General features: G+C 42.2%; 1 protein-coding gene across 2 annotated transcripts in view; it reads left to right on the forward strand.

Annotated features, from left to right (window-relative positions):
* Positions 1-1,077: 1,077 nt before the first annotated feature.
* Positions 1,078-22,514, forward strand: part of lmbr1 (limb development membrane protein 1) — a 58,003-nt gene continuing 36,566 nt past the window's right edge. Inside the window, exons 1-5 of one of the 2 annotated variants that reach the window (XM_066688081.1) lie at positions 1,078-1,305; positions 13,137-13,209; positions 15,628-15,667; positions 17,108-17,247; positions 21,149-21,252. In XM_066688081.1, coding sequence (XP_066544178.1) covers positions 1,243-1,305; positions 13,137-13,209; positions 15,628-15,667; positions 17,108-17,247; positions 21,149-21,252 — 420 coding nt within the window. In that variant the 5' untranslated portion in view covers positions 1,078-1,242. The remainder of the gene's footprint in view (positions 1,306-13,136; positions 13,210-15,627; positions 15,668-17,107; positions 17,248-21,148; positions 21,253-22,514) is intronic. The other variant, XM_066688073.1, reaches the window with a different exon arrangement.

Genomic DNA, 22,514 nt, shown 5'->3' on the forward strand with positions numbered 1-22,514 from the left:
CCCTGGATAAGGGCGTCTGCCAAGAAATAATAATAATAATAATAATAATAATAATAATAATAATAATAATAATAATAAAATATGATGTGTAATCTAGACTCAAGATGACTCTACCAACAGTTGTAACATTTTGAGAGAGATTAAGTGTTCATAAAAAAGTTGAAGTGTGACATTATTTATGAACTGAAATATAAAACTGCTGAATGACTTGAATAAGATGCTCAGGACAATCATTGAGGTTCAACTATATAATAATACTAGGCTGGTTTCACAGACTGAGATTAGCACTAGTCTTGTACCACCCAATGTATGTAGGGTAATCCAAGATTGGTGATAATCGAGGTGTGTGAAACCATCTGAAAGTGTCTCAAAGGGCTGCTTTCAGAAAGTCAGGTTAGATATCCAATGTTCATTTGTGTTAATCGAGGGAAAGCAGCTAAAAGTCCAATATCAGTGGTTCTCAATCCTGGTCCTGGGGGTCCACCTACCCTGCTGATTTTTCTTCCAACTGAGCTCTCAATTACTTACCTTAATTTAAGTAATAATGTTCTAAATCAGAGCCTTTTAATTATTTTTAACAATAGGGGTTTTAAGTTAAGTATAAAATTGTATAAGGAAATGTATCTTCTTAAGGAACCAAGTTTGTACCAGTTACACAATTTAAAGATTCAAATGTAATCAAATTACTTAAATTAAGGGTTCAATTAAGTAATTGAGAGCTCGGTTGGAACAACAACCAGCAGGGTAGGGGCTCCTGCAGGACCAGGATTGAGAACCACTGTCCTATACCAACCCTGCATGTGTTAAAGAAAGACAGATACTTAGTTTACAAACCGTTAAATTGAAATCACCCCTTTAGTGTGATTTCAGTGATGCTCTGCCGTCGACTTATATATATTGTTATCAAATGAAGTATAGTTAACAATACCTTAATACAACTTACTAGACCAACACACAAACGATACCGGCCACACTCATCATGGCGCCGAAATCCTTCCAAGGCGGCCCCTTCGAGTCGAGGACTGATGGCGTCATTTTCTCCGAGGCCGTTTTTAAATCGCGTCACCCAGCCCTGGCGCGTCTCAGCGTTATGACTCGCCCGACAGAAAGGGCCGTCCTGCTGGCTAGTGGCGGCGGACGTGTGCGTTTGTGTTTATTTCACAGGGGTTTTGTCTCCCGCACTGGTTGATGACAGTCGCGCCGCGTCCTGACAGACATCGCCGCTGCGGAGCAATATGAAGGATGGACGAGGACGATGTGACGATCAGAGAGCAGAACTTCCACAGCCAAGTGCGAGAGTACACTGTGAGTACAGCCGCCGCGGGCATCCCAACTTCAGCCGCTCCCCGAGTTCGGCAGCGCACAGCACGCACAGCGGGTCAGGCCACCGAGCGGCGCCCCGGCCCCTGCGCCTGCCCCGGCCCCTGCCCCTGCCCCTGCCCCTGCCCCTGCCCCTGCCCCTGCGCCTGCCCCGGCCCCTGCCCCTGCCCCTGCCCCTGCCCCTGCCCCTGCCCCTGCGCCTGCCCCTGCCCCGGCCCCTGCCCCTGCCCCTGCCCCTGCGCCTGCCCCTGCCCCTGCCCCTGCCCCTGCCCCTGCGCCTGCCCCTGCCCCTGCCCGGTGCTGCGGAGAGGCGCTCCGGGTCCACCGGGTCCACCGGGCTGATACCCGCTTATCTGATGCCTCTACCGTCACTGGGCGCGCTTGCGGCCAGTTTCCTACGGTGCCACCACTAAAGTGCATTCGCAGTCATTATATCCACTGCCAGGCTATTAACGAAATCAACATTCATTATTAATATTTAACATGATATACGATGTTACGTGTTTAAAAGCCCACGCTAGGCGGTTATTGAGATGGCATAGACCGTTCCACTATTGACAGCACGGCAGTGTTTCCACACGTACAATTGCAAAGGCACGTCCAAGTCTACGACAGCGGAAAAACAGCGGCATGTTTTTAAAACCCGATCCGTGTTGGCAGCAGTAAACGGCAGGCTAATCCGTGCAGCGGCTGCGCCTCCAGGCTGTCCCCGCCATGTGCTGGACGATTCAGGCAGAGGCACTAGCTCTGAAGCCTGCTCTCCCACTGCTGATGAGCTGTTTTATTCCGCAGGTTGGGCCTTGATTGATAGAGTGTTCACTGACATACTTTATTTATGTACTTGCTTGATAAAACTTTTTCCACCCAGGTTGTAAGTGTTATCCAGCTCATTCCTGTTTGTGTTCATCGAGGAAATTGATAACCTGGGCTTCGTTCAAAAAATGTTTTAATATATTTATGATGTTATATGATGTCTGACGGGATTATGTTTGAACAAGAATGCTCTTTCCCAGCTCCCACCCCCACCCCACTACGTTTTCTAACTTTTTTGAAATTCTTTGGAAATTAAATGGTGAAGGAAGAATTCCTATCATGTAGGAAGTCCTGTGCCTAGAAAACACATGAAAAGAAACACGGAAACATGTTTTAAAAAAAGCTTGAACTTAAACATTTCACTTGTATAAATGCACACAAGCATTTGATATTGAAACCGCTATCAACAATGGCATTATTCTGCTGTTTCAGTTTTAGCTCTGTTGCTGATGAGTCCCTGGGGACACAATTAATCCACAGGGTGCTTGCTTTGACATGCGTCTCGGGCAGAGATACCAAGACGCACTGTCATGTGTACAGGACCCTCCCCGGGGCACGCTCTTTAAATGGCAGCAGTTTATCAAGTGTTGTTTAAAAGAAATAATGGATTCTGCTAAATCAGACTTTGACAAAGAATTGCACAGCTTCTGGTTGCATGAGAACGTAATGCTTTGTCCCCCACCTTGTGCGCTCTGGGATCTGGAACCGGTCACAAACCAGTTTCCCCGGAAATTGTGAGTATGGGTCCAAGCAAATCTTGGAAGGACTGTGTTTGTGGCTGTGCCGGTTTTGTCTGGTATTTTACCCCTGGCACAGTGCGTACTCGGATGTAGCCCATCTCCTGGCAGTCAGTCGGTCCTTAATTGAGAAGTGGTCTCACCGGGTGCACTCTGACCTCTCCTTACACCCTGTGTGACTCCGTGGGTTTTTGCGATAAGATCTGAGGCTGTTCTGTAAGCATTGCAGGATACCGTGCAGAATTGTAGTTGCAGCCTTGAAGGCTCAGGTGACCTCGTCCAGTTTCACGTGCGGGTTTGAGAACGAACTCTGGCAGAGGTTGATAACATCCTTAATTAAAACAAGTTAATTTTCTTTAGGTTCCATTGAGGGCCTTGGAAATCTCGCACGTTTATTTTCCCACTCTGTAAGAGTTATGTTTCCGACCCGTGTTTCCTTATTGTTTTCCGCCCTGTCAGTGGAAATTGGCAGTAAAATCCTGTATCCACACATTGTCCAGTGCCTTTTGTTTTTGTTCAAAGCGAGAGAGAAGTAAACAAATGCCTTATATAGGACAGGGCTTTGTTTATAAGTGGAGCAGCAACTTTAAACTGTACTGTGTTTGAACTTGAAGATGCTTGGAGATTTGTATTCTCATGTCAGTCTTGCTTACAAATGTATTGTACGTTCGCAGCACAGTGTGTGAATACATAATTTCCACAGGAACACAGGGCTTTCCCATGCTCAGTATTGTGTACAGTGAAGACAACACCTCCTGAGCTGATATTGATTTAAGGTTGCATACATGCACACGTACAACCATTCATTAACAGATGCTAGTTAGTCTTTGCACACTTAAAGTTCATGGGAAGCTCATTTCCAATATTTTTGGTTTATTCATTATACCTACCTGTACCGTCTACACTCACCTAAAGGATTATTAGGAACACCTGTTCAATTTCTCATTAATGCAATTATCTAACCAACCAATCACATGGCAGTTGCTTCAATGCATTTAGGGGTGTGGTCCTGGTCAAGACAATCTCCTGAACTCCAAACTGAATGTCTGAATGGGAAAGAAAGGTGATTTAAGCAATTTTGAGCGTGGCATGGTTGTTGGTGCCAGATAGGCCGGTCTGAGTATTTCACAATCTGCTCAGTTACTGGGATTTTCACGCACAACCATTTCTAGGGTTTACAAAGAATGGTGTGAAAAGGGAAAAACATCCAGTATGCGGCAGTCCTGTGGGCGAAAATGCCTTGTTGATGCTAGAGGTCAGAGGAGAATGGGCCGACTGATTCAAGCTGATAGAAGAGCAACTTTGACTGAAATAACCACTCGTTACAACCGAGGTATGCAGCAAAGCATTTGTGAAGCCACAACACGTACAACCTTGAGGCGGATGGGCTACAACAGCAGAAGACCCCACCGGGTACCACTCATCTCCACTACAAATAGGAAAAAGAGGCTACAATTTGCACAAGCTCGCCAAAATTGGACAGTTGAAGACTGGAAAAATGTTGCCTGGTCTGATGAGTCTCGATTTCTGTTGAGACATTCAGATGGTAGAGTCAGAATTTGGCGTAAACAGAATGAGAACATGGATCCATCATGCCTTGTTACCACTGTGCAGGCTGGTGGTGGTGGTGTAATGGTGTGGGGGATGTTTTCTTGGCACACTTTAGGCCCCTTAGTGCCAATTGGGCATCGTTTAAATGCCACGGCCTACCTGAGCATTGTTTCTGACCATGTCCATCCCTTTATGACCACCATGTACCCATCCTCTGATGGCTACTTCCAGCAGGATAATGCACCATGTCACAAAGGTCGAATCATTTCAAATTGGTTTCTTGAACATGACAATGAGTTCACTGTACTAAACTGGCCCCCACAGTCACCAGATCTCAACCCAATAGAGCATCTTTGGGATGTGGTGGAACGGGAGCTTCGTGCCCTGGATGTGCATCCCACAAATCTCCATCAACTGCAAGATGCTATCCTATCAATATGGGCCAACATTTCTAAAGAATGCTTTCAGCACCTTGTTGAATCAATGCCACGTAGAATTAAGGCAGTTCTGAAGGCGAAAGGGGGTCAAACACAGTATTAGTATGGTGTTCCTAATAATCCTTTAGGTTAGTGTATAACCCTGTGGGCATTGTTTATAATGACAGTCTCTAATGTCAAAAAATATGCCCTTGCCCTTGCCTCTTACCTTTCGTGGCTCAGAGTGAACTTTTATAGAATATATAGAATATATAGAAAATAGATTTGCCTTTGATGACCTTTCCAATTGCTTTGGCATGGCTTTTGAGATGCCGATGAATGTGCCGGTCTGTGTGTCTCGTTCTTTGGCGTTGGCTGCTTCGTTTGTCAAAGCATGCAGAAAAGCCCGTTGTGTGAGGATCCCGATCTGCTTTCCACACATCCCCAAACAAGCCTGGGCTGCATGCAGAATGCATAGCAAAGCTTTATTGCTTTTGCTTAAGTCTGATCTGTGGCTGGCGAATCAATCGATGTATGTGGACAAGAGCTGTTAGGAATGACTCACCCCTTTGGACGGGAACCCAACGCCCATGAGATGGAAGAACTGGAAGAAAAGAAGCTCCCTTTTTCTTTTGTCAAGCAGATCCTCCTGTTCAGTTTCCCTCTGCTTCCAGGCTCTGTCTGTGCTCTGACTTTTGATTTAAGTAAATGTCTGGATTTGCATTTGACCATCCTGTTATAATTCTGTTGATGAGATCCATACAGGTGATGCAGTATAGGCTAGCAGACATGCTCTGTCTTTTACCTTAGAGCAGGCCATATATGGCCCCTGAGGCCGTTTGCTCCGGCCCTTGAGTCCATTTGAAAATAAAATAAAATTCTGTGACATACACTTAACACTAGAAGCGCCAAGCTTATGTAATACACATCTCTACTGCGTTTTAACTGCATAAACACGAAAATAAATGCATTCTAAACACATTTACCTAGAATAGCCAAAATTGTGTAATTTTCACTGGTCATTAAAATACATAACTCAATATAACCCATAATCCTGCCTTCCCTATACAATAGTCAGTCTGGCGCTGTCTTTCATGTGCTTGAAAAACACACTCATTGTACAGCATTGCAGATGTTTTCTTACAACTGTAGTCAGATTGAGTGGATACAGTGCTTACCCTGCAAATAAACATGGACTGGAAATGGAGACTGAAGAGAGCGTGTTTTGGACATGCCGTCTATATGAACATGACTGATTCAGCGGCATCAGTGATACTGGCAGTGACAGATCATTTGTGGGTTTGTGCCAGTGCTGTGAAAACACTGCGAGTGAAACGCCAGGTCCAAATGGCACCGAGTGCTTTTACTCCACTGATCAATATGCGATTGCTACTGCACATAGTACAGAGTGCAATAGCGCAGCACATCCACAAAATCATGATTCATGGACATTATCAGTGGAGGAGCATTTATTGAGATGCTATATATTCGTGGAGTAAAAGTGTCACCTGAGAGGCTGTCAAAATGCAGTGTGAGGTATGAGCTCATGCAGGGAAAGTGGAGAAACGTGTTCTGTGTGGACTGTCCCGAGCTGTCAGTTATGCAGGCTAAATATATAGTAAATAGTTTATTGAAATACACAGATTTTATTCACTGTAACTTTGTATGTTGAAAACAAAGTTTACACAGTGTTGAAAATGTTTACTTTAGTGTACAGTTATGTTTTGATAAATGCAATAGATATTTTTTAACTATACAATATTGCTTTTGAGCATTATTCCAATATTTACGTTTACACCGGTTTCATTATCTTACTGTATGCTGTTTTTGAGCTTTTTGCTTATTGTAGGCTATATAGTTATTTATGTTTTTACTGCAGTTTGTGCATTTAGAAGAAAGTGATTTGTTCTTGCATTAGAATGTAAGTTTCATCTGTATTAATGTTTTGATGTAGGTGTATTAATTAAGTTTGCACCCCGTGAATACATTTGTGAACACTCGAATGGCCCTTGATAGGAAAAAGGTTCCCCACCCCTGCCTTGGAGTCTAGTTGCTGACAGTACTGTACATTTTAGAAGTCAAAATGGTATTAAAATGTTATTTTAATTGTATTTATTCACTTTACATTAAACAAAATGAGAAGAAGGTTGTCCCAGTAAAGCATATCTCTGGTTTCATTTTAGATTTATTACACGGCTTTAGTGAAATTCTCGTGCCAGCTCCCTGTGCTCTGGAACGGACTGGAATGTAAACTTTGAGAACAAATGCATCTTCATGTGTGTTTATGTGTATATATACAGGAATGTTGTGCGTTTCAAAATTGATCTTCCTGCTTGGATGTCCATTTAGAAATCACGTAACTCGAATTTGAGTATCTCGTGGGATTACTGTACAGCACACCAAAGACATTCAAAATGAGGTTAGGGTTCAAAATCAGTACACTGGTGTAATAAAGGAAGAAGCAATACATTGTTCTTTCCATTTTTTTAAGTTTAGTTGTTTTTAATTCCTAATAGTAAATCTACACCCTTGCAATAAATAAATGAATATATCTGTTATGTATATGGGTTTATAGTTGTAGTTAGTTTGCCGTTAGTTATTTTGCATTGCTTGCCATTTTACAAGTCTAAAACATGAATAGTGGTACAAATATGTGATCCGCCTTTCTTGGTTATTTTTATGGAAATGGTTTTTGGTTAATAAATAAATGCATAGATGTTGTATCTATGGGGGTTGTATACGGCACTTCCTAAAGCCATGGCTGTTGCCACAACCTCTAGTGCCTTTTTGAGTTCCAGTAATCCTATACGTCAGCCTTCGAAAGAGCAGGAGGCCAGGAATGTGTGTAATTACAATGTAGTGTGTCATCATCGCATACATTCTCACTGACTGAGGAAAGTGTCCTGAAAATGTCCTGAATGCCACATCTTACACATCAGGGTGTCTAGTCAGTTCACCTGAGCAGCAGAAATACAGCCATGCTCTCTGGATTCTGACTCACCAGGAATGAAACTGGAATTAAATCCATTTTCATATGTAAACCAGGCATAAAATAGTGATGAAAGCAGTGCTACAAAGCTTCAGAAACACCATATTTGTTGAAAATGAAAGGTAAAGTCTCTAAAAGTGGCACCATGTGCACTCCTCGTAGGGTTGGGTGATGTATCTTCCAAAGGTAAAATGTAAGAACTGAAACTAAACCAAGCATAAAGACGTGCCCGGGAACAGAGTTGGTTTGCCACTCGCTGGTGTTACCAACAGGAAATCCGGAGAGGAAACGCTTCATTCTCTCCGAGCTTCGCTGCACATGGAGATTTGAAAAGTCAGACTCAGGGGTTGCACTGTAGTAGTGTTTTCCTGCAGCACGTCTGACTGCTGAATTGCGGCAGAGCTTGTTTACAGGCTATTGAATGTCCTTTTTCATTTATTTTTTATTTTCCATGCACGTTGTGGGATTAGAATCTTCCTCAAAGATATGAAGTGCAGTTGGAGAGGGCATGTGTCTGCAGTGAGGGAGAGATGAAGACTGCACTCGTGTTGTTCTGCCTCTCAGTAGTGCCGTCCTGTATTGAACAATCTTGCTGCACAGGACATCTTTATTCAGCTATTTTGATTAAACGTGCTTTAGCCGTAACTTCAGACACTCGTGTCAAAAAATATATTTCACTGATCTATTTTTTCTTTGTTTTAGACTACTTTAAAAACAGTTCTGTTAGTCCAGTCTCTGCCTCTGACCTTTTACCATTGCAAGAGACCCCGCTCAGGTGAATGGTAGAGGTCGGACCATCCAATTTCCATGCAAATCAGGTCTGCAGTGCAGCAGCTCTTGTGTATTAACCTTGAGTGCCCAGGTCTCCTCAAACACTTGTCTGTCCCGCAGTGCATTTTAAATCCTGTGCTACACTTTCACAAGTGTGCAGCGGACTGCGGATTGGGCTGCTCTTCCCATACCTGCTGGCCCTTCAGTGTTCAGCCGTTCAGTGTTACCCCCAGATCATTACCCAGGCATGGCAGTCTATCTGATTTGTTGAAGGGGTGGTTGTTGGGTGGGAAGAAATGCTATCAAAGGCAATCAAAATGCTTTTGAAAGAGCAAACACACACAACAATATCCACCTGGTTTTCTGTATAGCTTTTTTCTTCTATTGTGTTTTTGGACCACACTTAAAAGTTAACAATTGACCAACATTTTTCATCAGAAAAACACAGTAACAAAAGGCTGAGATTGACGGCTATGAGACGGCGTCCTCCAGTAAAAAACATAAGGAAAGAAAGTTACGAATGAGCAAGATGTTATTTTCCATTTGATGGGGGGCATTTGTTTTTGCGAATATTCCTCTGGAAAAAGGTGAATAATTCCAAACTTTTCTGAACAAACATGTAACATGGAATATCTAGCCCAATTGCTGATTTGCACAACATGTGAAATGCACAATGGGTAAAGATGTGTGACATGGTTGTCTACATACTGTCTACAAAGGCAACATATCAGTAGGGTTTGCATATTTTGTTTGTTCTTCAAGGACTATTGAATACCTCTGAACTGAAATTAATATTGGCCGATAGTTAATCTGCAGTATGCAAATTGCTCATTGTAAAATGTGAAATGTTTAAATGCGTTTGAAGTTAATTTTAATAATGTGAGTGGACTTTGTATCCAATAATGCCAGTTACATGATCAAGGCATACCATTTTGGAGTTCTGACAATGGAAGAAAATGTTTGTAACTCAATGCCAGGAGTGTAAGGAACAAGATGTTGGCACAGTGCTGGTGTGTGACTATGATGTTGTAGGAGTGACAGAAACATGGCTTACAGAAAATGATGGGGATGAATACAAGTTGAAAACATACACACAGTTTAGGAGAGACAGGTGGTGGGGTAGCATTATATGTCAGAAATTATATTGAGGCAGAAGAACTCAAATTAGATCCCAGTAACGAAACAGAATCTTTGTCAGTTAAACTTTTGAATAAAAGATCCAGAGGATTAGTGGTAGGTGTGTTACAGACCGCCCAACTCAGATGCTGCATTGTACAATGTAATCAGGACTGCATGTAGCAAGGATGTGACTGTTATCATGGGGGATTTCAATTTCCCAAACATAGACTGGGAAAGCCCAGTTGGGACTACAGAAGCAGAAATAGAAATGGTTGAGATGGTAAATGACTGCTTTCTAACTCAGTTTGTCAGGTAACCAACCAGGGAGAGAATATGCATTGACTTGATCTTTTCAAATGACCAAGATAGAGTCAGAGGAACACTAGTTAGAGAACCAATGGCAAACTGTGATCACAACATGGTTCGCTTTGAGGCATTCTTTCAAAAAACAATGACCAAGTCTAAAACAATGGTCTACAATTTTAGAAAAGCAAACCTTGAAGGTATGAGGCGGCACTTAGAAGAGGTAGACTGGAGCACACTGGATACAGAGTCAGTTGAAAATGGATGGTTATATTTTAAGACTATACTACTTGAGGCTCAGGAGAAATTTGTACCAAAACACAGTGGCCAAAATGGTTTAATAGAAAATGTTTTATAGTTCATACAAAAGGGATAGAGACTAAACAATATACAAAGAATATGTTGAACTGCAAAGAGATGTTAAGAAAGGGATCAGGAAAGCAAAGAGGGAAATAGAAAGAAACATCGCTCTTGGAACTAAAACTAATGCAAAGAGTTTTTTCAATACTACAGCAGCAAGAGGTCAATAAAGGAGGAAGTGAAATGGATAAAGGGCAAAAATTGAGGTATCTTGGAAAACAAACAAGATGTGGCAAATGATTTAAATAAGTATTTCAGAGAGGTTTTTACAGAAGAAAAAACTGATAACAAGCCACAGGTTAACAATCGGTCCAGGCAAACCCTAAGAGAGATCAGGATAAATGAGGAGGAGGTACTAAAGGGACTCGCAGAATTAAAAAACAAACAAATCACCTGGGCCAGATGGGATATTTCCAACAGTACTTAAAGAAATTAGGGAAATTATTTTTATCCCGCTAACTCAAATATTCCAAATGACACTTCGAACAGGGGATGTGCCAACTGACTGGAAGACAGCAAATGTCAAACCAATCCACAAGAAAGGGGACAAAACTGAGCCAGGAAATTACAGACCAATCAGTCTCACCTGCATCACCTGTTGGAGAAAATGATTAGACAGAAAATAGAGGAGCATCTTAATGAAAACCATATTCTTGGAGATAGTCAAGTCTTCAAAATCATGAAAGGCATCGACCACATCAAACCAGAGGAGCTTTTCCAGATCAGCAGGGACACACGCACCTGGGGACACAAATGGAAATTGGGCTTCAAGGCATTCAAAATTGAAAACGGAAGACACTTCTTCTCACAGAGTTGTCACAATCTGGAACAAACTCTCCAGTGATGTGGTTGAGCTGAAAATCTGGGAACATTTAAAAATAGAATGGATAGGATCCTTGGATCAGTTTGTTATCAATGCACATCAAACAAGCACGATGGATCGAATGGCCTGCTCTCAATTGTAAACTTTCTTATGTTTTAATGACATTCTTTGAAGTTTATTGCTAATGCAGTATAATAGCTCTTGACAGCATTATTTGGGCAACTAATTTTCCTAAAGCAGACAAGCTGATTTGCAACTGTTAAAAAAAAAATGGTTTTACAATTGCTCAAGCAGAAAACCGTTTTGAAGACTGCCTGAGAGAAGCAGTCGAACAAGAAGGATGTACTTTACTTATAAAGTTGCTGCCTGAGTCGTGCAGAACATGATGGGGCACCTGGTATTCTGCTGCTGAATATCAATCCAGATATCTATGTGCATAGACTGTGTGTAGAAGGAAATGCACATTTCACCAAACAGCATTAAAAGACCGTCAGAAATTGCTTACAGATGTGCAGTTTAAATTCTCAACTCTCCCAAATCGTGAGGCATGGCAAGGCATGGCTGGATCTGATTCAGTGGTTTGAACACCGTGAAGTGAGAGTCCATCAAACATATAAAAAAGGTTCAAAATTAATACATACTGAGCAATGCCATACGATATACACGGCACAGATGGCACAAGAATCCTTCCATGATGCGTCTGACAAACTGACTAACAACCTGCATCAATGCAAAAATAAACTACATTCTGAAGGCAATAAGGGTATTCGACCCACAACAAGTGTGTAGATTGGATCTGGAAGCCCCCTATTATATCCTATTCCAGTATTTGATGCAGACTATCAGATAAATCAGAAATGGATGAATACCAACCATATGGAAGGGAAGGAGGAAAAACTGCAGTAGGATGAATTTTGGAATAAAGCTGAAGAATGATTTCCCAATTTAATACAAAGGCTGAAAGATCATTGTCAGTTGTTACCAATTCTGTAGATGCTGAAAGAACTGTTTTTACAGGACATCAATCTCTGACAGGAGGCAGGCTGAACCAACTGATGATGCTTAGATTGAATAGGAGAATGTAGGCTAATCCCCGGGACATTTTCTTTCATGAAACTGTAAGTGACACTTCATGTGCTGCTAGTGAACAGCCTGGCATTGTTATCGTGATGTTCTCTTTGTAATATGTTACAACATTGTTGTTATGGGTTCAGTATTTTATATAAATTGTTCCAGGAATCAGTGCCATTTGTTTATTTTATTTTTTTAATCTTTTGCTGACAAGTTGTGTTCCTACTAGTAAACGGAAACATTGACATTGTTTACAGATTCTAACTTGGTAATACAGGGATGTATGTCTTAATAAATACTGTTGCTGTTGCTGCTTAATCAACGCAATGCGCCTTAATAGAATGACTAACGGAGCTGATTAAAGGATTCCGGGGATTATTAACCAGTAAGAGGTTTAATTAAGCTACACTTCATTCCTCTTACAGTAAGGCGGTCATCTAGTCTGCTTAACAATGCAGGTTCCATAAAACGCAGGCCCTAGGTGTGGTATGTTTTCAGAAATCTTGTCTTTGCACACCTTCAGTTTGTTCTTTAGCTTCTCCAACTGCCTCTGCAGAACTTTCTGTGGTGCACATAACTGGACAACCGACATCGTGCTTTTGTTAGTCTAAAATCAAGTCAACGTTCTCGTCAAAAAGAGAAATCGCGAGCAAGTTCCCTCAGTGTCCGTGTCTGACTGACCTTCCTGCTTTTTAATGAAGCCTGCTGATTACAGGATGGGCCTGTAGTGAACAGGAAAGGTCTGAATAAATAAAACACTGTAAGAAAAGAGGAGTCCAGCTGTAATGAAGAACCGTACGTTTGGGTTGTGACCGGTCCTGTTTAACCTGCTTCTTTTCATGAAACCCTTCTTTTGTCCTCAGATCTGCTTCCTGCTGTTCGCGGTTCTCTACATTGTCTCATACTTCTTCATCACCAGGTACAAGAGGAAAGCCGGTAAGCAAACCCTTCCTTTACATCACCTTTATCTGCCCAACTCCTGCTCCTTTAATCTATCTTATAACTAACACTGCAGCGTGACCTGCGCTCAGCCACCCAAGTGGATTACTTTCAACCTTTACTGTGACAGCCACTGTTTTTGTTGTTGTTGGATTCATTATTGTCATTATTTGGAATTCCGCAGTAATTGTGCAACTTGCGAAATTTTGATTTCTTGTTGTTGAGGAAGTCTGGAACGGCAGAAGAAAATAAACCAGTTTATTTCTGTTTGTTTGGACTCACTAAGGGATTTGAAAGACGCTGGAAGGCATGGTGAACTCTTAATGGGATTTTCTGGAGCTGCGTGGGTGTGTTTACCTGCTGCCCCACTGTTCGCACTCTTGTCCTGCCGCTGTCCCCAGGCAAAGCGTGGCTCTGAGGGTAAAAGCAACTGTAGGAGGCGTCTCAGTGCTGTGATGGAAACCTGATGCAAAGTGTCAGCCGGATTATCAGCCCTACATAGACAAACCTACAGGGTGATTTTTAAATGTAGAGAAAATCATACTGTATCTTTAGATTTAGGTTTTATTCATGGGGTATAGGCCATGGATGGGCACCATGTGTAGCGATAGTCCAGGAGAGTCTGGTATGAAATTTCCATTGTTTTTTAAATTACAATGCCTTTTGAAGTTCCTTTTAAATGTAACAAGAAAAGGAAGCACATTTTTAGCTTTTGACCGTCGGCAGCTGTTTCCTCACCCTGGTATGGCACCTGAGCTAATACATGGTCACCTAGAGCTTTCCACAACAGATTAGACATTTTAGTTTTTTTAAGGTGAATACAGGGACCAGCAATTCACAGGGTATAAGATGCTTCAGTTCCACTCACAAGGCACCCATTGTGCAGTGTCTGAAAGAGGCATAACATTCATTAGGGAGCTTGACAACGATTGCCCTGTTGTTCTCTTATGATTGTACAGAACACACTTGAAAAGCCTGAAGTCGCATTATGTTGCATCGGTTTCTGCATCAGATGCACATTTCGAATTAGATATATTGTGGCAAAGTATAATATGCTTTTGTAGTTTTCTTGGCTCTTTAGATGCTTCCATTTCAGTCTTATTGCAGCTCGTTTTGCACTGACACAGACCTCACAGTGCTCAATTGATTTAGTAGAAACATCCTCTTCTCTCCGCCACCGTACAACCTCTGGTAAAGCTGCTAATTTTGTCATCAGTTGTGGCTTATAGGGTTACATTGGCCATCTAGTAATAAAAGCATGTTTGTGTGATTAGAAACGCCAAGATCAAATCGTGGAATACTGTCATTTCAAATCATTCAAATCTTTATCTTTTTGGGCCTCTTGCAAATTTCCCTTCTGAATTTTAAACTTTCTGGTCTTGGCATCTGGTTAAAAGATAAGAGACCTATATGTACAGAGACGTAAGAAGTGGAACAGAAGCTCGATTTCCAGAGGACAAATATAGAGCTGCCGGGGCACTAGGTGAGCAAAAAGTAGATCAGACGTGTTCAAACTCTCTCAGTGGGTCACTCCGCTGCCATTACCGTCTCACTCTGTTGGAACTCAGAGTGCTGCCAGATAGTTGCTCAACTAATAGGGATGTGGGATGCAGCTTCTTCCAGATCACTCAAGAAACCTGCGGCCTGCAGCATGGAGATGTTTTTCCAATGTGTCAGAGCAAGCGATGCTGAAATGACCCCCCCAGGGACCTGTGGATCTGCCGCAAGCTAAACTACGACTGTTGGAATTGTGGAAAGATGTCTCTTGAAAAATGTCTGGCCTGCCTCCCCCCTCCTTCCTATTACATTATAGTAGTGGTGGACTACCCTGTCCTTGGCTAACCTGGATCCTGCAGGACCTACAGACTAATTATGTCCAATTGTTGACTAAATTAAGTAGTTTTGGATTTAACTTTAAAAGCAGACTGCTGGTTTAGACTTCTTATTTTAACCCTGCTGTGGTACCATGGGGTCTCTGTGACCCCACCCCAATGGTACTGTCAATGTAACTTTTTTTCATGGTACCAGAGCAGGGTTACGCCACTTGTTCTTTATACAGGAGTCACTGTGTGTAAACATCAGGTCTGTCTCTGGGCTCACTGTGTAGGACACCGACATAAACCATGTACATGTAAGCCATGAGTCAGACTTCCCATGAAATACTGTACCTTTATGAAACTGCATTGTAGAAGGATGCACTTGATTGCTTCTGTTGCCAGCTCCCATTAAGATGGCAGCATTCATGCCTGTGGTTTGCTCGATAAGGGGAACCGCTAATTGGCCAAGACTCCTATCCAAACTCTCCATGAATCGGCTAAATGTTCCAGGCGTACAGAAGCAATTCCTGCTTGGTTTTGGGGACTGCGGCCTTTGTTTATAGGAGTGTTTCTTCATTTGTTTGTTCTTTTTCTTTAGATGACCATGAAGACGAAGATGCCATCGTGAACAGAATATCGTAAGTACAGCTACACTCAATAGTAGGAGTAAATGTGTTACCTGTTAAAGGTCAGCTGGACAGCAATTTAGGAAAACCTCATTGTTGATGAAACCACTGCAACACTGCTGTTGTAATACAGCCCTATCAATCTCAGATGTGACTTGAAGCACCGCATTTAACAAGACCCAAACAGCTTTTGCAAACGCAGCCTGTGTCTTGCCTATGGTCTGGCTGAGGTCAACAAACTCAAGACTCGAACCAAAACGGCAGCAATATGAATACTGTGAGGGCTCCGTGCACAGAATGCTTCAGACAGCAGCTGAAATGTCATTTTTCTCCAGGGCTGGACTTGACTTGGATCTTGAGTAGGAGGTACTTGGAAACTGTGGCGTTTCTTTCACTTTTCTGGAACAGGCCGAGTAAGGCCGGCTGAAGTGATTATTCCCTCAATGGTTTTCACAGCCATAAGTGTACCCTGCAGTTGAACAATGTGCTGCTGTGCAAAACCTCGAAACTTCCGTCTGCAAACGGGAGAGATCCATCTGCTGCGAAAAACAAACTGGAGACTGGACTGGTTTCAATCAAGTCTGCTGGGCTGATATCAAGCATGCAGGCCCTGAAGCACCGCATGATTGGACTCTTCTCATCCGTCAGGCTTGTGAGCTCTTAGGCCCTGTTCACACGCATGCTTATGGTTGTGTTCTTTGCACACGGCACATTTCTACAGGTGCTTCATCAATAGGAGCAGTATGGAAAGGCTTCAGCCATATAGTTAGATAGATAAATGTATGAACGCAAACATGAATAAATGCATAATCAAAAGGGCTTCTTCTTTTAAAGAGGAAGTACCGTTTCCTCTTCTGTGCCCCATGGTACTGATAACACTGGGAGGTACTCATCTCTGCAATCTCATGCTGCAAGAGATGGGTCTCAGGACCATGTTTCCGTTCCGTAGACATGCTGCCAGTGTGCTCATCAGCTGGGCTTTAATTACCTCTCCCTGTGTCCATAATAACCTCCCATCATAGCACCTGCACACCCATATTAACACCTTTCTGATAAAAAAAAATAATTAAGAAACGTAACTTTAAAAATGAAATGCAATATATATATTTATGACACACAGCCCTACACCTAGTCATTTTTCCTTTTGAGAATCTTCACCTCTTTTCATTGCGTGTAAAATCGCTCGCTCAAATGCTCATTGGTTTTAAGTTCTGTGGCCAGAGCAGTCAAGATTTACAAAATAAAAAAACACAAAACACTGATATGGTGCAGGTTAGATAAGAGTCTGTAAGTGACTACACGGCCCGAGCCCCCTCCGGTCTGTCCTGGAGCACTGCGGGTCCTGGGTCCCCGTCTGTGGTCCTATTAACGCATTAACAGACCTGTAACACGTCTGTCCCAGGGAGGAACTAATGGCCTGACTAATGGCAGTGTGTGTCTGGTTCTCCGCAGGCTGTACTTGTGCACATTCACGCTGGCGGTGTCAGGTGGAGCCGTCTTGCTCCTGCCCTTCTCTATAATCAGTAATGAGATCCTGCTTACCTTCCCCCAAAACTACTACATCCAGTGGCTTAACGGCTCACTAATTCATGGTCAGTACTTTAATTTTCTTAATTATAACTGTCTTGTAACGATTATTGGTTTGCTTTTGTGTGGTTGGTCAGCTTGTTGGGTTTTTTGTTTGTGTTTTTTGTTCCTAATGAAGTTTTGCAGTTTTTCCATCAGCAGGCTTCACTCAGTTGTGCCAGTCATTGGTTCTGTGCTGATTATGGAGGGGTAAAAGTCTGCTAAGGGTTAAGTAAGACCCTTAGTTCAGGTAACGGGTCAATTAGGAGTTGAGTTGGAATGAAATCCAGCAGCCACAGTGGACTCCAGGACCAGGGTGGGGACGGACTGGTGTTGGTAAGAGCGACTGTGTAATACTGTTCATGTGTGTTCAAGCATTAACATTCTACTTTGTTAGTTATTGATTAAGGATGAAAGAGTGATACATTACCCAAAAGTCTCTCTAATTCATTAAAATGTATTTGTTGGAAGATCAGTTTCAATTCTGTATCTTTAACATGTTTTCCAGTTGCAGTTCTGCAGTTCACTGGTCAGTTGCAAGTTTTTTTTTTTTTTTTTTTTTTTTTTTTTTATATCAAAGGCCACATTCACACCAGAATGTGTCCTAGTGCCCCACTTTTAAGTCAATTAATCAATCTTCAATTGGTATAGCGCCCTTTGCAGAGTTGCCACAGGATGCTTTACACATTGCAAATCAACACAAGCTTGTGTTATTAATACAAAAATGAAAGGGAACCATTAGGCACCGAGGAGAGAGAAACAAAACCTCCTACAGGATGACAGACCATTATAGGTGAAAATAAATCTCTAGGTCTCCATGGCTTCAGACCCAGGCCCCATAGTAGCCTCCCCACTGGGCAATGTGACCTAAGCAGTGAAGATCAGAAAATCCTTGCCGTGGTGCCTCCTGTGATTTGTCTCATTGAAATGTGTAAAGCTGAATTATAACAGCGGTTTTACATGGATCAGCCCTTACCTCTTTTGTCCAGATGGGCTGGCCGTACTGCTCTGTGTGACACTGCTGTGCTGTGATGTTTGCTTTGAGGGACTCGCAGTGCAGAGAGAACTAGATGGGCAACTGCCAACTCCTTGTTAACCTTTAATACGATCAAAACAAAAAAACAAATAGATACGGATTTGCAATTTCTGAAAAATAAAATGGAACAAATAAGCAGGATGAAGCCCGCAGTAGACACGTGTGGATTTGCATGGCGCTTACACTATTAGCATTAGGATTGCAGGACAATGGTACTGTGCTGCCAGTTGTTTCACTCAAATGCCTGAAATTTTAAAGAAGGGACTCGAGGAGTTTAAAGTTTGGGAGGAGGATAGCTCCCCAATCTCGCATCACTTTTGCTCCAAGCCCAACTAATGAGATGCACATTATCATAAATACTTTGACAAGTTTCTTGGCATTTCTTGATTGAAATAAACGATTTTTTTCTTTTGGAGCAATTTAATTGGCCAACATTAATATATAGTTTAACATAAATGAAAGCCAGATCGCTGCAGTTAAATTATAACAAGCTCCCACTCTTCCCAAGTGTATTCTCTGACTTGGGCTTGAGGCCAGACTTTCTCAGCTTTGTACTATGATCGAAGTTTCCTCTCTCTCTCTCTTCTATTGAATCAATCTCTTGTCAATTCAGGGAATGGGGGACGACAAATCGCACAAAAACAAATCTGCTCTTCCCTAGATGTGTCACTTAGGCAACATTTCCAGTTTTAAATGAGGGGAGGGAAAAAAAAGAACCTTTTAAAATGAATAGAGCCATTTGCCTGGTTTAAAACTTCCCAAGTCACTCTGTTTCAGATGCACTTGCATTTTATATGCAAGACAATGTTTCCCTCAGGTTACCACAGTAATCTGGCAGTGGTAATGCTTTTTGTTGGTTTTTTTCATGCTAAGCATCTTGATTGACTCTACCGTTCTCAGCTATCATGATTTAATTGTGCTTTCCTGCACTGTGTTCAGTGTGTAAATTACTGTGAACCTTTCAGGGTAATCTCTACAAAGTAGGCTACTTTGTGAATGAAATAACTTTTCCTCCCCTGGGTCATTGAGTATAGGAACAGGGGGTTAGTTATTCCCTGGCCGGCCAGCACAGTGCAGCCGAGACAACAACCATATAGTGCAGCTCTAAATTTAGCTGCGGTGCCGCAACACTTTCAAGTAACAACCCCTTGGGACTTGGGTTCTTGAGTATGGCAACTGCTCTCAATTCTGTAAGAAAGAAAGAAAAGAAGAATCCGAAACCAACTTTTCTGCTTCCCTTCTCTCGGTTTACAGAGCATACTGGAAACGGCCGTCCAGATTGATTCTGACTTAATTTTGGGTGATCCATCCAAAGCAGCAAGTGGCAAATTCACAAGCCTAATCTTCTCGTGTGTCCCATTGTCTGGTGTAAATGCATGTTTTTGTAGCCTGTGCTTGCTGTAAGCAGAATGTAAATGTATGAGTACAAAATAACAGTATTACATGTGTAGACAGTGGACATGCACGTGGTGTCACAGATGCAGTTTTTTGCTGACACCAGTGCTTCCTCACCCGGGTCCTGGAGGTCACCTGCAAGATATTCCACCTGGCTCTTTTCATCTTGGGTTGTGGACAGTTGTCTACCTACCTCCAAAAACAGTGAAATTGTTTCCTGGGAGCAGCTTGACTGTATGTCACATAAGAAGTGCCCATCAAGCCGATCCAACTTGTGTGAGGTGCTTCTGGAGGCATGAGGTGAAATCTCTTCGGATTACCTCAACAAATTGACAACTAGAATGCCAAAGGTCTGCAAGGCTGTAGTTGCTGCAAATGGATTCTTTGACAAAAGCAAAGATTGAAGGACATAATTATTATTTCAATTAAAAAAACATAATTTCTAACCTTGTCAATGACTATATGTCCTATTAATTTAGCTGTATTTCCTATTCAAACTCTTTTCATGGAAAACAAGGAAATTTGAGTGACCCCAAACTTTTGAACAGTAGTGTATAGTTTGACACTACAGACAGAAACACACACAGTGACAGTGAACACTTTGTAAATCATTTTAGTATATATATTATATATGTATGTATTATTATGGGAATATGTCTATTTAAATCCATTGCTGTTTACAGACTAAATAAAATCATGTAGGCCAGAAAAGCCTTCACATTGGTGATCCCTCTCTCCATTCCACTTTATTTCACAATATTACATTGAAACCCCTGCCAACTATATGATTGAGAAGTATTTAAATCCGTTCTATTTGCCATTTCATTTAGTTCATTCAATAATCTTTAGTGAATGACACTTATTTCTCAACAATGTCTTGCTGAAAATGTCTTTGTTGAAATGCTAACTGTCCAGAGTCCAGTTGATTGAATGGTGTGAACACAGGGGTGTCCGCTTTGCTCCATAGAAATCAGTGCATTGGAAATATTTACAACCCCTCTGTATGAACATTGGACTCTTCATTTTCCTCTCCAGGCTTCATCTCTGCTAAATTTACAATTCTTGAATATTTTCTCCTGGTCGTTCCCAGGTATTGACCACAAGGTGGCGTCATTGTACAACCTTTCTCCAAGTTGTCATGAGTGCCTACATAGCCATTTACTAAGCATCCCTCTGGCAACATAACCCACTTTAAACTGCCTTCAATCTATTATTTATTTTTTATTACCAACTACAACATGCTTAATAATCACAATAACAATAATGTTAGAAGTAGTACTAGTATAGTACTTTCTTGTTATTCATTTGATTTGCTGAAGACCCCTGTGATCTAAACTTCATGTCTAGTATCTCGCATGATGGACCCAGATATACTCCGTGTGTGGTTCTGCCTGCTGTTTTGCTTGTTGTCTCCTGAATTGTCCCCTGGGCCCTAAGCCAGGGTGAACGCACAGAGCGGCTCCCTTGCTAATGGTGTCTCCTGTGGCTCGTTTCAGGCCTGTGGAATCTGGTGTCTCTGTTCTCCAACCTCTGCCTGTTCGTGCTCATGCCCTTCGCCTACTTCTTCCTGGAATCGGAAGGATTCGCAGGATCCAAAAAGGTACAGCAGTCCTTTCATTCATGATGTGTACTGAACTATGCATTTATGGATAAATCAAACTCAAAAGATTCACTCCATAGCATTCTTTGAAATGTAGGGCTCTTATATATATATATATAACACTCACCTAAAGGATTATTAGGAACACCTGTTCAATTTCTCATTAATGCAATTATCTAACCAACCAATCACATGGCAGTTGCTTCAATGCATTTAGGGGTGTGGTCCTGGTCAAGACAATCTCCTGAACTCCAAATTGAATGTCTGAATGGCAAAGAAAGGTGATTTAAGCAATTTTGAGCGTGGCATGGTTGTTGGTGCCAAACGGGCCGGTCTGAGTATTTCACAATCTGCTCAGTTACTGGGATTTTCACGCACAACCATTTCTAGGGTTTACAAAGAATGGTGTGAAAAGGGAAAAACATCCAGTATGCGGCAGTCCTGTGGGCGAAAATGCCTTGTTGATGCTAGAGGTCAGAGGAGAATGGGCCGACTGATTCAAGCTGATAGAAGAGCAACTTTGACTGAAATAACCACTCGTTACAACCGAGGTATGCAGCAAAGCATCTGTGAAGCCACAACACGTACAACCTTGAGGCGGATGGGCTACAACAGCAGAAGACCCCACCGGGTACCACTCATCTCCACTACAAATAGGAAAAAAGAGGTTACAATTTGCACAAGCTCACCAAAATTGGACAGTTGAAGACTGGAAAAATGTTGCCTGGTCTGATGAGTCTCGATTTCTGTTGAGACATTCAGATGGTAGAGTCAGAATTTGGCGTAAACAGAATGAGAACATGGATCCATCATGCCTTGTTACCACTGTGCAGGCTGGTGGTGGTGGTGTAATGGTGTGGGGGATGTTTTCTTGGCACACTTTAGGCCCCTTAGTGCCAATTGGGCATCGTTTAAATGCCACGGCCTACCTGAGCATTGTTTCTGACCATGTCCATCCCTTTATGACCACCATGTACCCATCCTCTGATGGCTACTTCCAGCAGGATAATGCACCATGTCACAAAGGTCGAATCATTTCAAATTGGTTTCTTGAACATGACAATGAGTTCACTGTACTAAACTGGCCCCCACAGTCACCAGATCTCAACCCAATAGAGCATCTTTGGGATGTGGTGGAACGGGAGCTTCGTGCCCTGGATGTGCATCCCACAAATCTCCATCAACTGCAAGATGCTATCCTATCAATATGGGCCAACATTTCTAAAGAATGCTTTCAGCACCTTGTTGAATCAATGCCACGT

The sequence above is a fragment of the Amia ocellicauda genome, chromosome 2 (genome assembly GCF_036373705.1).
Source record: "Amia ocellicauda isolate fAmiCal2 chromosome 2, fAmiCal2.hap1, whole genome shotgun sequence".
Taxonomy (NCBI): Eukaryota; Metazoa; Chordata; class Actinopteri; order Amiiformes; family Amiidae; genus Amia; species Amia ocellicauda.